The sequence below is a fragment of the Photinus pyralis genome, unplaced genomic scaffold (genome assembly GCF_008802855.1).
Source record: "Photinus pyralis isolate 1611_PpyrPB1 unplaced genomic scaffold, Ppyr1.3 Ppyr1.4_LG1, whole genome shotgun sequence".
NCBI classification, from domain to species: domain Eukaryota; kingdom Metazoa; phylum Arthropoda; class Insecta; order Coleoptera; family Lampyridae; genus Photinus; species Photinus pyralis.
Genome location: NW_022170249.1, coordinates 11124100 through 11142982, shown reverse-complemented (window position 1 = coordinate 11142982; position 18883 = coordinate 11124100). Strand labels below are relative to the sequence as shown.

The 18883-nt window shown below is 37.5% G+C and overlaps 1 protein-coding gene across 1 annotated transcript in view; it reads left to right on the top strand.

Annotated features, from left to right (window-relative positions):
- The first annotated feature begins 3415 nt into the window (after window positions 1-3415).
- The window catches only part of LOC116181726 (pikachurin-like), a 144034-nt gene continuing 128566 nt past the window's right edge, over window positions 3416-18883 (top strand). Inside the window, exon 1 of the mRNA XM_031502150.1 lies at window positions 3416-3897. Coding sequence (XP_031358010.1) covers window positions 3783-3897 — 115 coding nt within the window. The 5' untranslated portion in view covers window positions 3416-3782. The remainder of the gene's footprint in view (window positions 3898-18883) is intronic.

The window sequence follows — 18883 nt, the reverse complement described above, 5'->3', positions numbered from 1 at the left end:
TCTTCAGTAATGTCCGTCGAACCGAATACCTATATTAAAATGCTGTACGCGTTTCGACAGCGAAGCTGTGATCATCAGGGAACAACAGCAACAACAACAGTTTTTGGCTGATAATATCAGCTTTGCTGCTAAAACAGGTTCGGTTTTATTAGTTATTTATTATACGATAAAGGGATACCCATTGAGTGATTCACGAGTGCCGCTTATCATTACTTATATGATCAATTTTGATTTCGCCCGTCAGAATAGCGCTGATAACTTTTCCGCGGCCATTTACCGACTACCTCTTTCCCAAAATTACTATGAGGATGGTAATAGAAATAGAAAAGGGATTATCGAGTTCTTCTTTGTTGAGGGTCCGGTTGTGTGGTTGAGGGGTATTCTATACCCTTAGATCCCTCGATACTATGTTGTTTTCCAAAAATATCTAACATTACCACTCATACCATAATTGTCAAGAAAATATACCATCAAACTTAGCAATATGATCCTTGGGTGTATGGAAAAGTCCACAGGAAAGAAAGATTTGCCTTACGGTTCCAAATACTAGTATTGGAGTCTTGAAGGCTGGGCGGCCTTGTGGAGGTACGCAGCATCGGGGCGTCCGGGGGGGGGGAGGGGTATAGAATACACTCGGGCATACGAAAACTTGATTACCTTTTTTCAAAAGTTACCATGATGGGGTGGTAACAGAAATAGAAAACGAATTATGGAGTTCTTCCGGTAACTATCAATTCACTAATATTCATTATTAAATAATAACATTTTGGAATAAACAATCCTCTAATGAAACCACTTGCTAATACTTTATACTTACAACTGAGCTACTCTAACGAAATTCAACTTTTTACCATGAATTTGGAAAATCACCCTTGAAAAATCGTTTCAATGATCAAAATTTCATAAAAATGTGCCTACGTCCATGTGCCCTAATTGCTCATATAATAAAAAATAATAAATCTCATTAAAAATCTTCCGTTACACATTGAACCACACAATCTCTCTTAGTTAAGTTTATTGGAAAAAGCGAATTCTTTTTGAGATGTGAAGCTTATTTCGATATTTAGATTTCAAGGAAGCGGCAGCAGGAAATTATGTTTCACATACGGAAAGCTTTGGGCGATTTATTAAAGAGATGAGAGAATATAACCAGAGTGACGTGATTTATGAAGTATCTATTAGTCTTTCCGCGACATGCCTTTAAGCTTCCTGTAAAATTCTTACCGGACAAAGTGACATCCTCTTCAGCAAAAAAGTATCTTTTCTGCAGTGCCTTCCAAGGCTTTTAAGCTTATATCTTTGTGATTCTCTTTGCGAGCAACATCTTGGATACTACTACACAATGTTTGAAACGTATCTAAGCAGTCTTGCGCAAAACGATTCAATCTTTTCACTTAAATGTATTATATTTAAGTTGTAACGAGCACCATGCAGGTTTTCGCCGGTATCAGTTTGATAAGAAACCAAAAAAATGTCAAGAGAACGGGGCTTAATTATAATTATGAATTTAAAAATATTATCCGGCAAATTAAGTATGTATAATTAACGGTATCTGATTGAATGAGTTACACTGGACAGCATCCGATTACGACGTGAGGAGTCTCAAAAGACGCGCTCTTGATTAATTTGAATTTTAAGACCAATTACTGATTTTTAGGACGTCCGCATCAATTAATTCATTAATTCAAGTTTTAATTTTTGGATGTACATAATCGAAATGTGAGATCTCTTTTGCTTGTGGTGTTTAGTTGCTACTTTCGGTTCCATTAATTGAAAGGGGGGATATTGTTTTGTTGTCCTGAATTTATTTTCCCGTATTAATCGCTAATTAACTAGTCGTAGTTTGTTTTAATGCTTCCTAAGTGACCGCCACTATTTGCTGAACTCGTCCAATTCCTGGAGGTGGCGTTCATTCTGATTTGAGTTTACTCGAGGTTTTTGAGACCGTTATTACCTCCGACCTTGATCGGGGGCAAGGCCGTACTCCTTGGTGGCGCTCGAGTTCGTCAGTCCGTTTCGCCGATATCACATTCACGATTCACATTCGTCCGCTGGTGTGATTTATTTATAATAATTTGTAAATTGATTTTGTTTTGTTTTAATTAAATTGTCGCTAATGCGACATAATATTTCATGCTATTTTTGCGCGGACTTAGTACCGGAGTACGTGGCAAAGCCAGTCCCTGGATTTGAGGATTAGATGTATTAAGTTTGTCGAAGGTAGCTACTAAGTAACCAAGAGAGCTTTCTGCAAACGTTCACCGAAAATCAGTTTTCTGTTTTTTAAATGATTTGGGCTGTGCTGTACTTACATATTCCTCGTGCAGTGCTTCTAACGGGCGACCAAAAATGAGTTGCTGTCGAGTCGCCTTTGGAAGTTCAAGTTAAATATGATTTACCATGTAAACAAAAATTCTAAAGGTGACTCGACAGCAACCCATTTTTGAACGCATGGTATGCTCCATTAATTTATTGGGTTTCATGCTCGGTTTCATGCTATCAGTAGCCAATGCTTTCAAACAGATATCTAAAGGCTTTTCCATTTTCTTATTCACTATCTTCAGTGACCCTCGCTAGCTGATATTCTTTGATGTATCAACATTAGATCAAAGAGTATTCTAACGGTATCGATTCATAAAACTACCCTTATCAACGTTCATTCAGTTATAACATCTGCAAAATTTATAATTCCCTTAGTCCGGCTTTAAAATCTTGTGACACACCTTCCTTTAACAGGCTCCTTTACAAGTTTTTACTGCAGAAACAATAAATTAATGGCGTTTTCTGTTATCCTTGTTTCTGACTTGTTTTCTTACTGACAATGCAAAATGAGCAAAAAACTGGAGCAAAAGCTAAAAAATCCAGTGTAGCTAGAGTCCCGTTTTGAAAATTCTACCTATTCCAAAACGATAAGTTCATATGGTTAAAACACACCATGAACAGAATTATAATACAAAATTGGGATTTATGTGCGCCTAAAAGTGCCACTTACTGTAATTGAAAAGAAAAGGTTTTTATAGTAATATGGTTCCATGCGTCCCGTTCGGAACACTAAAAAGTGTTGCAATTATTTAAATGTTTCATTGTGTAGTATGATCTTCGATTGTATGGATGGCTACCCTGAACATGTCAATAAACGGTATCGCGTTTATAAATAAAATCTAATTGGTGCTCTGTTTTAGGACAATTAAAGTAAATTCACATACAATGCGGGTGCTACCATCACAAATAAACATCTCTTTACGGATATTTGAACGAATTTAGTATTTATGTAGTTCCCTTTGCTTGCAATGAATGTCAAGGGCCGTAGTTCCGACGCTTTCGTAAGGGCGTCGGAGGCGTCGACTTTCGGTTCGGCGTTTCTATGAACGGATTCTTACATAATTCGCTTAAAGCAGAGGGCGCTTGTAACAGTTCGATCGGCGGTAGAATGTGAGAGTATTGAACGATATACCATTTCACCACCATAGTCAATTATATCGTTGAGATACAAGCTCTATAATGATATCGCAACACGAGTTTTTCGTTATAGTACTTTAATTTAAATAGGGGTTAACTTTTCATTCATAAAATTGCAATTTGGACCAAGTTTCGTTTCAAACACAGTAAACTACGAATCGGCATGCAACAGTTGATGAGGTATGAATAATAACTGGTGTAATTAGTGCGGGTAATGAGTGACAAGCAGCAAAGTGGTTTAGTGGGCCCCGGGGTGGGATGCATGTGAAGGTAGGTGATCCCGGTGGCCTGCTGCGGACGGTGAGAGCCATTTAGGGGGCGCCATGGGGGCTACGGTAGCCGCGTTTGGAAGTCTGACATTCTTCTTACTTGGTATGGTGGTATGTGGAATCCACGATAATCAGGAGAATAAACTACAGTTTGAAGCGGCCTTTCAAGGTTAGTGCAAGTACTTTTAGATCTCTTCCACAGCTAATTCTCCACCTTACTTTGGAGGCACACCTCCGCATGCAAAGTACTTAGGAAAGATACTCCCACTTTACGAATATCTGGAAAGGAGATCATCATATATTCAAAAACGATCGAACTGCGTTCCCATGAATGCTAATGAATGCCTTCAGAATATCAAAATAGAATAATTTTGAGAGAAACCGGTTACATTATAAAATTACGCTAACAAATTTTATCAGGAACTGCTTGATCCACCAAAAAATGACGCTACAAAAACGGAAGCAAAATTTGAAATTCGCATTTATGTTAATTGCTCATGGCAAAATCAAAACTCACCCCCATCAACAATAATGAATAAGATTTCATACTTTTTGCGCACGTTTTGTAGTAGAAAATGAATTATTTATTATGTTCCGTAATGAATCGAAAAATCAAGTTTCTACGAAACCGAGTCATTGTGAACGCAAAAATGTGAGTGAGTATAATAGTGCAGGGGGAAAATTTGCGAACACATACCTAGCTCCGGTTTCAGTTCATATAATTAAGCGGGTTTATAATTTATTTTCCTATTACTAATTCAAGCCTATTTCATACCAATTAACCAACATAAATATTTCAGCTAGACTAATATGAGCATTACATTGTACGGTTTTGAAATTCCCTACGGCGTGCGCCGTGCGTTTGAAAGCTTTCAATTGAAGGAGTAGTAAAATCATAATTAAAAATGTCAAATATTTTAAATCCTTTCATTCGTCATTCCGTCATTTTACACTAAAGTTTCAAGTAACGACTTTTAAATCGAAAAAGCACTCTCAACTCTCGTTTCATCAATTAAGCTTGTAGCAATGATTGATACGGTGTCTTCTTTAGTGAAATCATGAAATGAAATTGCTTATATGTTTACTTGCTTCCATCACTCTAACGTAATTCGAGTAAAAAATGATTACATTGTTTGATCGATTTTTACCAGAAATAACAAAAAAACTGAATAAAGTGGTATTTTGTATCTAATAACACCATACAATTCGAGTCGAGGAATGAAAGGGTTATTGATAGTTTCTCTATATTTTCGAAGCACATCATTTCTTCTTACAGTAGAAGGTTTTGGAAAACTGAATAAAAATGTCAGTACTCCTACTCCACCACTTCATTATAAATCCAACTTTTTTTTATTGAGTTAGTTTTAAACTTTCTCTCCGAAATATTTAATGTACTCAAAAATATAGAATAAAAATGCTGGATGTTTTTACATGTTTAGCGCATTTTTCCATTGGAATATACATATCATAGTCACTATTAGTTCTCTGCATCGCAGATCGTAGTGCTCTTCTTCCCATACTTCCATCCCAGAATTCTGCTTCCGGTTCAACAGTACCTTTACAGCATACACAACCAAACTAATAGTACTGTGCTTTCCACATATCTTAGTGCCATTTTTCTTTGACAACGGTATCATTACTTTTCTTATAGATACGGCCATTCCTCACTCATCTATCATTACACAAAGCTATCAACTCTTTCAACATTTCGTATTGTCAGCATTTCAAAAGATCTACTGGTATACCACAAACATCTGTAGCCTTGCCTTATTTCATATATCCTTTATACCTTTGTTACTATGATGATTTCCCAAGTGACATCTTTCATCTTTTATTTATTTATTCATTGTCCCTCTCTTGTTCTGGGGCCTCAACAGGCATGTGCTCAATTACAGAGTGATCCGCACAATACTATTTAGAGGTGCCCTTGCAGAAGGCCTTAAGTTGTTCTATACTACTCCGGTATTTACCTTACGAATTAGGAAAACTGCAGAAAAACCTAATTCGGAGTAGCCGGCAGAATGCTCGAACACCCGACCTTCCGGTTATGTAGCCCAATGCTCTACCATTGAGACACATAGTCGGCACACATCCATTTCTGCCGTCATCTCCATTTCTTCTTACTTCTGACTGGCTTTGTACCCTATCTTTGTTTTTAAAACTACTCCATTCATATCTCCTTTTTCTTCTGCTTTCCTCTATTTTTTCCGTCATTTCTGTTTCCGTTTTATTCTTTTCTCTATCTTGCATCCTATCTCATCGTCGCCGATGTTCCGTATGCTTAGTTTAATGCCTTCTTATTTCTTATCTACACCAATCTCTTTTCTATCTACGCTTTTAACCTCTCCCATGTTACACAGAACCAAACTCTTTTGCTTTCAAAATTTAACCAGTCCCTACTCTCCCTCTTTCGTTTTTTGGTACACGCACTCCAAACAGTCCCACCACTTGTCAATGATTCTTTCTCCTCCTATATCAATTATATCCCCTCTCATCAAAATGCCTTGCCCTGTTCGTCTCTCAGAATAGTTAATTTCCTCTACCTCCTCGTCGTCATTATCAGTGGTATCTAGTCATATACACCTAAACAGACTCCAACTGAAGTGCCATTTGCTTTCAGATTTATTCTCTGAGTAACATTCCCTTGTTTCCTCTTTTATCTCCACTGAAGTAAAATTTGGCATGTCCATATTTCACTCCCACTGCTTCACTTTCACATTCTTGATCAGTTTCCTCTTAAGATTTTCAACATTTACCTCTTTTAGCAGTTCTCACATTCCATTCTATCCGCAACTTTGGGGAAAATTCTTCGCTGTAGGGACAAGAGGGTTTCCATTTCCCTGGCCCTGCTTGCTAATCCGCCCTCCAAGAAGATCGTTGGTACTAGAGGGTTGCGTATTTCGGAAATCACTTAGTCACCATTCCCTCGTCCGTTCACACGGTTTCAAAAAATTAAGTTAAATTACATTTTACCTTGGCTTGATTACTTGGTGCCTCTTCTCACTGCTGTATCTATTTTGGACTTGGGTTTTCGTATCCAGTTTGCTCTTTTAGCAAGACGGGATAACATAGGAAGGATTTTAGAGCGGAATTTTTTTGAGCGTCTTGTAGAAATCATCCAAAATGCACGGTTTGACTTCGCAAGACAATTGGCACAGATTCGGTGTCTGAGGTTGCCCGTGGAATCAGTTAACTTTGGAACACGAATTCACACATATTTATACCCCTTCTCTTAGTATCTACTGTAGGTAACTAAGTTGCGCCTATTTCACTATGATATAGCGTTTATAAGTTCTGCGCACCTCTTCTACCAGCTTTTGTGAACTCTCATTGCAGTTATTTTACTGCAATGACTCATTTCAATTACCTCATTCCGACTATACATAGGTACGTAAAGCAGTATTTATGATTATACTTTCGAAGACCTATCACGATTGCTGTGTATACCAAGCGTTTCATACCTATTTCTTTTGCCATTGCGCTATTTTTCAGATGTAAGGTGCGTTACCTTACCTTATGGGTATGTCACCACAAAAAAAACTAACTTAAAGCTGTATTTAGTATGCCAAGGTATGTTTTAACATTAATGGCCGTTTGCACCGACAAATTTAAGCGAGACTTAGCTTAAGTGTAGCTTAAAATCCATGGCAACGATTATTGCGACAATGGTTGCCATGGATTTTAACCTACGCTTAAGATAAGGTCCACTTAAATTTATCGGTGCAAACGGTCATTAGTCATTAAAATTTAAATATTTTAAGATTAAAAATGTCAGAAGTTGACATATGAGGTATCACTTAAAGAAAAGAGCTATCGAAATATTTAATAGTATACAGGGGGGGGGGGCCTATTTAACATTCAAAAGTTAGTGAAACGCAAGTCTCAAAAAACAATTGACTATGTCTTATAATATGTTACGTATAATATTTCTGTGGTCCACGTTGTGCGCCAAATAAATAATGCTGTGTGCAATGGCATGCGGTCAACCACACCACTTGAAAAAACACACGTCCAGTTAGCTCAAACAAACTAAAATTGAAACTTTGAAATTTGTAATTTCTCCCCGTACACTTCCGGCTTCCGCTACAAAGAAAAATCCCAACATTAACCTAAATGAATAATTTGTGAGACAGTAGTCTCGATCAACTTCGGAAAATTCCCAAATAATTTATTACAAATTTTTTTATCAGCACCTGAAATAAATCTTGGATACGAGAAGGTAAATCTGACATGAACATTCTATCCGGGTCGCACAATGGGCTCGAATAAACACAAAATTAATTGATTGACAAGACAAACATTTATTCCGAAACACAGGAAAGCAGGTCGCGTAGGTAGCGAATCCCACCCACTTAAAAATAAAGGTAAAAATAAAAAAATCAGGAAAAATATTTTCTTTTACTCTCGTTCACTCATAAAAACGCATGGAACTGAAAGTACTACCTACTCAGTCGCCTATATTAAAATAGCATTGTAAGTCTTCTTGTATTAGTATGCTTTTTTCTTCAAGATTTTCTGAGTATTCAGGAACAACTCCGTAGTTACAGGCTAAATAGGGAACCTACTTTTATAAAAGATTGAAACGAACCCTTAAAGAGAATTCGAACTTTATTAGCTTTAGCACGGAGATCTTATTGTGTCTCGTAAAGAAAATCGTATTTGAAGCTTAGCATCAAACTTTTGTTCGGTAACGGAAACTACTTTTTATTATTATATAATGCATTTTAGTTTTCTCGTGTAAATTTCTCAAGTTTCGCTGAAGCATAATTTTAAGCACAGTGTTCTTCCGCATATAAATGGTAGGACAATCCCCTTACACCCTCGAGAGTCTTATACCAAATTACTTTACGCTGTTAATTAGCCGAATTTGAAAATTCAAACATCAAAAATGGAAACGATCGTTTCTGTTTAATCTCCATTTTACGACCGAAAGGTTGGAGTTTACGATTTCTCGACGTGAAAATATCCCACTTCTCGGAATTTATAGAGTTTAATGTTGGAAAGTCAACAATAGGGATGACGCAGTCAATCGTTGGTTATTACGACAGGTAGCTTGATATCGCAACATAAAATTTTACAGTGTAACAGGTCTTATGGTAATGTATTTTTAACGATCCAACTGTTGGTGCTAGGCGAAATACAAATGTATAGAGTAGTTTAACCGCCCAAAGTACTTTCAATTTTTTCTTTACGTAGGTTGGATCGAATGTACGAGAGGACGTTTTTATATAATCTGCTTAGATGTGAAAGAAATGTGAAACAAAATTAATTTTTCCACACAAGTTACGTAATGCACTGACCGACTATTTCCCACGGCAATTGGAAAGCGTAAGGGTGTTCCAGATTATTCAATTTGCTTTTGTATTAACCAATAAGTATGAATTAAAGAATTAAAAGTAATCCTTAAATTGTACCTCCTGTAGCTGTATATTCTTGATGGGAGATTAATCAATGAGAAATGAAAAGAAATTACTTGCTTTATCGATCAACATCTTGCAGGGTTTTGTTTTTTTTTCAGAAACGAAGTCGCCGACAATGGAATTATTTATCTATTATTATTAGCAAGCAAAACTGAACCACTACAACCAGTCTTTGTGCCAATGACTTTACCAGACTGCCCACTTCGCTTTCGATATAAAAAGTATCAATTTCTTTAGAAGCAGGTTAAGTTATTACACATCTGAATTACATTTTCTCGATTAAAATGTAGCTGTATCTTGAAGCAGATATCACATACATACTTTTTTTCAAAATTTGGATGAATACTATGAATCCTATTATTGAGCGCTGAGATTAATCGGAGCTTACACGAACTCGCACTGCATCAATAAACACTTTCAACATCCCCATACTCGACTGGATTTACTAAAACCTTGCATGAGCGAAATTTTGGTCCACTTCGTATGCGCGAAACTAACCATTTTGTGCAACTAACTAAATTATGCTTAATTTACACAAATTTCCATAATTTTTAACAACTAATTTGTTTCCGAGTTGTATTCCCCGACTAAACTTCTCGTCATGTAAACCGCAAAATGTTATGAAAACATGAACTTACAACTTGCATGGCACACACTACACTTGCAAACTATGGTGGATTAGAAGTTATATTTCGTCAACTTTAGAATTAAAACAAAACTTGCCTGGGATTAGGATAAATTGCGTACAGTAGTGTGTAATTTAATTTAAACTGAGCCGCAGCGAGTAAGATTTACCAAATTAGTGTAAATACGCGTTTTGTGCGTAATGGTTGCATACCAAATGAACCCGAAATGAATTTTTAGTCACCATCCTAATGATTAAATTATAATATCAAAAAGCTCCATTGTTCATTATACGTAAATAATAAATAGAGCCTTCTTCTGGGAACTAATGTCATTATTGGAATACCATTTTTTACCCGAAATCGTTTCGTATTGTATTAAAATGTAATAATTTAAGAAACCCTTCGAAATTATTTTTATTCAATAATGAAATTTACCGTTAGTATTAGCCCTTTAGAAGAACATCTTTATTATTATACTTTAACTTTTGATATTAATCAGACCCAAAAATTCATTGAAGGAATCGTTTACCAAACACTTAGTTGTGTGCTTTATCAATGAAATCGGTCATTTTTAAACATGAGTTCATGTGATTCGTTTAAACCCACGAATTACGTGAGTGCTAGGGATATTCATCATATTCCCACGACCTTTTACTTTTGTAATTCTGCATTTTCCAGGGACCCACAGTGAGATCACACTTCTTTTACACGGACTGACTTTCTTCTTAGTGGCACGAATACTGAAGATTATTTGATTTTACTAATAGTTTTCTTTGTTGTAATTTCATCTTATACATGAAATTAAATTCACCTCACTTTTTCTTTATTAATTACACTGCGCCACTACAATTCACTTTTATAATGATCCAAAATGAACCTTGGACTTTATCACCACGTAATTTTTCCACTTTCGCATTGACTCTCAAAACGCGAGTACGAGAATCTATTCTGACCAAGTTGACTACCCAAACCACAATACCTAATGTCGTGCAAAATAATGCCCTCTCTCAGTCTCTCAGTCAACTTTAACGCGTACTGATCGGTGAAATACTAATGGCGGAAATACGTTATTAATTTTCAGATTACCGGCTTTCAGCACTGTCCACGGAAATGCGGAATCTGCAAATTCAGCTTGTTTTTTTCCCAACGAATGCTTAGTTTGCAACGTAGTAGAAGTAACTTAATATGACCTGTTTCCAGCGTGTAAAGGTAAATCAACACGAAAACTCGACATTGGGACGCCGGTATCAATTTAAAACAATTAATTCAGTGACGATTTATAATGACGTATTTATTCGAGAATGTTCTAGAAGTTTTTGTTTGATACACAAGCAAATTGAATCGCGTTTAATTTGGGTTCCAACATCGATGCCGAAGTGATAATTAATGACTGCTATCTGGTTTTTGTGATGCGTGGGCTCTACCTAATAAAGGAAAGTTAGTCAATGCCTTTCGCATCAAAAGGGGGCGTCGATCTAGAAATGTGAAGAGGCCGGGAAATGTTTGTTTTCGGACAGGTTCGTACTGTTTCATTAGTGTAGTTAAGTACGGCACCCGTAAATCTTAGCACCGGATAATTTTGTTTGGAGCAACACTTGAATAGCAAAGAGCTTTGTTTTTTGGAACATTAAGAAATTCTCGAGGAACCAAATAAATTTTGTGACCAAAAAACAATAAGTAAAAGAGACTGAAACGGAAGGCGAAAACGTGAAGAAATTTCAACGTTACCAGTCACGTGGACACGCCACACCATAGAAACAAGGTATAAAAGAATGTGCATACGCGTAAAAATTCAATCTGCTTCGGCTTCTATAGTGAAGATCTCCTCGAAGATATATTATTCCAGCGCTTTGAAGAAAATGGTATAATCAACGTAAATAAATGCAATTTCAGGCAGCACCAGTTGCGATTCCTCGGATACCACCTAGTGATAAAACTGAAGCAATACGAAACCTTCCACTACCCACCACAACGAAAAAGCTACGCCCTAGGAATGATCAATTATTATCGACGATTCATTACAGAAGCAGCGCGAATTCGGGCACCGTTATATGAACTTCCAAAAGGGAATCACCCCGTCCATTGGACAAAAGATGCAGAAGAAGCCCGCGAGGACTGCAGGGCTCAACTGGCCAACGCAACGCAGCTCGTACACCCCAAGCCCCATTAGCAGTCACAACTGGCGCATGAGATTTCGCCGTCGGACGTGATCTGCTCCGTTCAGGTTTCCGATCTCTATTCCTGCCTCTCTCGTATACCTTTATTTTAAAGGCGGCTATATCTTCGATAATTTTCGCAAGGGGTCCTGGAGGTTAGAGTCTGTTGTTATCTGCTGGACGTGTATCGTTCGGGTTGTATGGAATTGGACTGGCTTCCTTTTTTGTAATCAGGGTGGCGTGGATATTTTTTTGGTAACGGGATTGATCAAATGGATCGCAGCAACTCATTTGTGGCTAAACTGTAATGGTTCTCCACGCTCTAGTAGCTGTCGAGTCTTGTACTCCTGGCTGACTCCCTCGTGAGTTTCACGTACTTCCTGAGGTGGGTTGGTGAGTATATGTCCGTTACTTCTGCCGCATATTTCGGTTCCAAATTGCACGCTACGTATCCGTAGTGTGACAGTGCCGCTGATATGGAAGTGATTTTCTATTCGGCCGAACCATATCTCGGGGTCGTCTGGCCAAGGGGTTGGAATTTTCATCTGTATGCGGTGGATTTCAGGCTTGGAGTTTGCGCCAGTGAATGTGTCTGGTCCATTGTGGGTGTTTGGCATCTTGACTTTGTTTTTGACCTTTCACTCGCGTGTGATCGGCATCGGGTAGCACTTTGGAGTGTGCTGTTGACGGGATCGCCACTTTGGTGTCAACACTTTTTATTTGGTCTTTGAACACAACAATAATATAACGCTAATTGTAACAATGATCAACTTAACTCTTAATATCAACAAGGATTGCAACTTGAACATTTTGGTAGAATTAAGCGACGGAATAATGAACGAATGGGGAAGCGCGGGGGGGGGGATCCTATAAGCTGACCTGGCAGCGACAGACACGACGACACTGCAACAGGTGGTCACTGCACCAGTTCCAGGGGATTTCTTCTTTACGAAGACGTTTTGGAGTCGCTGGCCAAGGTGATACTGCCAGTGGAGAACGTTTAATAAAACTCTTCAGCACTTTCCTTTGATGTTTCTTCTCCCTCTTCGAAGTTGTAGGTAAATCCAGTGAGGGGTCATTGTGATATTTCCACGCTATAGGAACGATTGATGCAGCGGTAGTATCCGGAGGAGAGCTTCATCGCAATAGAAGCTGAACCAGACTGAGATTTGCCGTTATGTTTTTTCAAGTTTCTTTTCCTAAAGTTTGTCTCAGGCTTCTGTCAAATTTCTATCAAGTTGTTTTTATGTGCCTCAAGTACCTTCAATGTTCCAAACTCCCTTTGCTTTGCTCAATTTCTTCTGAAGAGTCCTTTACATTCTTCTGAAGTTCTCTTCTCAAGCTTCTATGCGCCTCGAATCATGCTCAAGTTCTCTTTAAATTCTCTTCTTACTTCTCCTAAGCTTCTTTCAATTTCTTCGCTCCTCTTAAGTTTCCTACACATTCTTCTTCCGCTCTCTCCAGCTCTTTAAATTTCCTTCGAGTTCCCTCTGACGTATCCTTCAATTCCCCATTAAGTTTCTTTTCTTCTCAAATATCCATCACATCGCTATGTGGCTCAGTGGTAGAGCGTTGGGGACATAGCCGGGAGTTCGGGTGTTCGAACCTAGGCTGATGAGGTGAATTTTTCATCTATGGCAGAGATGGGAATTTCCTTATATCAGTTTCGAGCATTCTGCCGGCTACTTCAAATTTTCTGTAGTAGTAGTATACATAACAACTTAAGACCTTCTGCAGGGGCACCTCTAAAAAGCATTATGCGGGTCCCTCTGTAATTGGGTGAAAGCCTGTTGAGAGACCAGAACAAGAGAGGGATAATACATAAATAAATGTTCCCCTCGAACTGGTTTTAATTTCGTTGTAAACCGTCCTCAAGGTTCACAGGTTTGTTCTCAACTTATCCTTATGACATAGGTAGTTACCCCTACTTTCTTCTCAGATTCCTCTCAAGTTCATTTTGTTATCTTTTTATACATTTCTGCTCATATTGGCCTTCTATACCGGAATCGGAATTTTTCCCTACCTACTTTCGCAGTCCTAGAATATGGATCAAATTGTTCGACCAGTAATTCCGTATCCTAGGCAACAATGTATTCCACTTTTTAGCGTATTTTCCTCAAAGTGAAAAATCGCTATTGGCTGCACTTTGTCGTCTGTCCGTCCGTCCGTCACACGTACTCCTTCTGCACGACTGAACCGATTTGGGCGATATAGGGCTCATTTGAAAGGGTTTGGTTCAAGGATTTCGTGCATTTCGATATTTTTTGGTTTTGCGCATGCGTAGTGTATGAAATTTCTAATGTAGGCAATGCGCAATATGCTATTTACGAAAGAATTAAAAAAAGTTTCATATGTAGACACGTTATTAGACGTATTAAATTTACGTATTAAATTTTTCACGCTCCTTTTTTTTCAATGTATTTAAAAATTCCCCGAAAAATTCCTTCTTTAAATTTACAGTTACCTCTCTAAATTTCTGAGTTAGAACGAGCTTTGTGTCAACTTTCGTATTATTATATGATTATGATGAACTTGCGCTTCGCTACGCTATATCGTACTTTTTGGTCTAATTCGTTACATATATTGCCCCATTTATATCTTATTTCTTCTCTTATTGCTTTTCTTTGCGTCCCATACATTATTTGGTATAAAACCACGTGTTCGGTTGCAAAATTGTTATTTATTTTTCATCTGTTGCTCATTTTTTCTTTTTATGCAGACTGGTTATTTATTTGATATATAATTCATTATGCATTACTTCGGGATTTCTCGATACACTTAATGGTAGATAAGATCCTAAGCTCTACGCAGCCATTCAAACGATTTACCCTCGTTGCTTTCCAAGTTAACAATATGTACGCCACAACTTTCCTATTAATAATAATCATTTCTGAGCCTTGCTGTTGTAAGGGGCAGGACAAGTGATCATAAAACCCAAAAAGTAAACCAATGCATCGTGTCTGTAACAGAAATATATTGATGGATAGTTAGTGGTATATTGATCCTTGTTTTGACAAAGGCAATGAGCATATTTTTCAACAAAAAATGTGTATTATGAAAACGGCATGAAAAATTTAAGCTTGCAATCGCTTTGAAGTGTGAAATCAATTTGCGCCCATCGGTAAAAAAAGAAACAAAGGCATCAATCAAAGAGGATATCTGCTTTAAATTTACCTCTTTGTCTTCTCAAATCAGTGCACGATTGTAAAGAATCAGTTTTACAATCGCTTTACTCGTTTTCCAAGCGAAACGGATTGACGTTGTATAATTATGATGAAAGCTATTGTTTCTGTATTTGTAAATATTGCGTTAAGCCTATTGTGTACTCAATTGGTTAGATGGGGTTGTTCGCAATTGAGTCAAGCTTGAATCTCATTGGTGGGAATTTAATAAAATGAGTGAACACGTAAGCATGCGGCATACCTTCTCAATTTAGAATTCTTGCAATTTTCCCTTACTCCATTTATATAGTTACAGGTTACAGGAACGTTTACGTAACAAGGGCATATTAATCTAGCTAATATTATTATAACGCAATTTTCCTTACGCAGGCGATCCAAATAGGGTGGTTTAAGGAAATTATTGAATAAGCGTTCGCTGGTTGGAATTCAGTAAGAAAACTTCGGTCACGTCTAGGGGTCGTGACGTCGTCGCCTAGGCAACCCAACCAAACATTCCCTCACCTGTCGGCCAAGACATTGATTAGGAAAATTGTGATAAAAATGATCGCGTGTCTCTATACGCTTTAACTAAATTTTATGGCCAACTTTAATACCAACCTCCAACTTAAAAATCAAATTAAACCCCTCGTCAGAAGGTGGTCAGCGATACGACATTTAAAACCGAAATCGCAGCTGCTGCTTTCTGCTGGCTGACGCGTATAAGTGATGTTTTCGGGGCAATTTCGGCTACGAGGGGTTAATTTGGAAATTCAATGTCGCAAGTGCTTTTCTCTACGTCATTTGTCGAGAAAATGTGTTTCTACGATTCCCCCTTCGAGTTTCAATGTGAAGCCTACGCTAGCAGCCGTGCCTATGCATTACTGTCGTTTTCAATGGAATTTTTTTCTTTCCACCCTAATGACAGAAATAGAGTGTTTCGTTGTCTCATATTCTGTATGGAGGATGTAATCATTTATGATATTTCCTTTATCGTTAAAAGTAGAAAGCACGATTATATATCGATTTCAATTACTGACGTTTTGACTTCTTCGTGCAACAAGGACACGTTAACGTTACGACTTATGTAATTATTCTGTAGACATTTTCTATTTTTTTAGTTTCTTATTCCTTTTCCAAATTAAAATTCGTAAATTCCTCCTTTTTAACAATATATTATGCAACATGAAAATCAAATAGTATATTGAAAGACAAGTGTTACAATGCGACCTATTGTAATACGATTATTTTGTGGCACGAGTGGCGTAGCGAAGCGGAGCCACGAGTGTCCACAAGATAGGAGTATTACAATAAAGCATTGTAACACGTGTTTTTCATACTATTTTTTTCTATTTCGGGGCTTTAATTTAATTAAAAAGTAATTATGACAAACTACAGGAAACTTTAGAATTAATATGTCTTAAGTTGGCAACACCATTTACGTTGACAAATTTTAAGTTGGCAGCGTAGATAAACACAAAACTGACATTTGGAAACTTTAAACTCCGTGAATGTCTAATTTTTTATTCGTATGTGTAAACTACTGATTTGGAATGTATTAAGTTCTTCGTGTACCAAAAATCAAGGAAAACACATAAATTTTACGTAATTTGATTTCACATGCATCTGATGATTTGACGTTGACGTCTTGGCGAACTGCCAATTTAGAGATGAAAAGTAAAAAGTTACCAAAAACAATGTTACAATGGAACTCATTGAAACACTTTTTTTGCCGAAAACAGTTGCACAAAATTCTCATTGTAACACCGAAATAGAAAAACGTTATTTCCCCTTCTTCTATACTACATTATCGAAAGTCAAAGGGACCAATACATTCTTAAGTACCTTAATTTGTATGGAAAATTCCATCAAAATCAGCTTTCTGCTTACTCCCAGGAGGTGGTGCTAGTTCCTGTTGGATAAAGTTACCAAAAGAATTCCCAAATATTCGAAACCAAAGTAAATTAAGACGAAATTCTTCAAAATCCTGTTCCATCTAATGTTCGCGTCTCGACTTCTAAGTCAATACTGAATTTTCTCGAGGAACTTCGGGAAATTACCTTAGTTTTTCTATTATATAAGAAGCTCAGGATAGAATTGCCCTTGTCGGTTTTCTTTTGAGAAAAGTTTTGGTTGATGGTGTGTAATAGTTCATGTGTACTGCTTCATACGAAAATTGGGTGCGATTCAGTTTTGAGCAGATATAGCAGTTTCGCAGTCCAATTTCGTTGGTTCTATTTTTCATATCGTTGCGGCCATAGAATTGTGATGTACCCAGGCCAGTCCCGAGAGCTGCGCAACTCAAGATTTAAAATTCAAAACTTTCCCTCCCAAACTAACTGAACCCCATGGCACGTGATCGTCTAGATAAAGCTACCTAACCTGAATACCCGAATAACAGGACCACTTACTACGTTGTGTTTTTAAGAGTCGCTACCAGATATGTGTTGCCTGTCGGAGTGAGGATCAAGTAAGGAATACAAATAAAACAAGTACATGCTTTAAAAACGGAGATTTAATCCAAATAATTCGCATTGCAAGATTAAATTTAGAAAATGGTAGTTCACCGAGTACAAATTTGACAAAAGGCTGGGAAAAAAAGAACTAACCAAGAAAAAACCCAGCCAACAAATTAATATTGAACTTATAGCAAAATTAGTTGTTTGTAATGGCGTAAATGCATGTTATCAAGTACATCAATACAATGTCGAATCCCAGGCTCCACTGGAATTCCTAAAGAATCAATATTTTACACACATAACAAAAAAACAATCATAAAAACAGTACAATAAATTCACATAATAAGTTTGGATATTGGGTGATCAGTCCAAATCCCACACCGAGTAGTCTTTAGTTGCTCTGGTCATGACATGTCAACATTGTCTGACATCGCTAGGAGTTGGCCTCTCATAAGAGCATTTCACACAGGAAGGATACCCCAATGGATACAAAAAAACAAAGGGCACAACGGGAACACGCCGTACGCTTTTAGCAGATCCCTGCGCAAGTGAGGCCGGGACTTGCTTGCGCCCTCATGTACGACTACGCGGGACCCCAACTCTTTCATTCACACATCTCTAGGGCCAGTCCAACCCACTAGTCTTAAAATGCCGGGTTATAAATTACCGAACTCCAGGCTTTCTACCATGAGTACTGACAATAACCGATCAAAAGACAAATCATGACATAACATAAATAACAGAGTAACCAACGGCAAACTCACACGCATACATAATCATAAATAAAATATACAGAATTTATGTAAGGCGTTGACAGTTGACATATTTGCACAGGCATAACAAAACTGACACAAAACCAATATTCGGTCACTACATGTCGGGGATCGCCTAATCGGATTGATTAGCAATATCGGTAAGAAGGCTCTTTTCAAAGACACAACACAAAAAACAGTACATAAAATATATATCTCTGCGTGTGTCAGTTCTGAACTTTAGCCAGCCTCTGCTACGTCAAATCGAGATATTAAATCGTTGGTATCAAATATCAGTATCAAATATAGCACAGTACATGTTCGAAACAAGTCACCCTGCCAAATATTAATAATCATAATCACCCGGTTCAAAGAAATAGTAGGAGCATAACTTTTAGTACTATCACATTACAACAATACAAAGGAACATGTCGTGGCAAACATTGGTATCAAGTAATTAATTCACAATGCCAAGTGCAATATGTAACAATCAACCACCTAACGTACGTCACTCGCTCCCAGATGAGGCACCCTGTAAATAAACAGTGACATATTCATGCAAACAATAGCGAAATGCGCTGCAA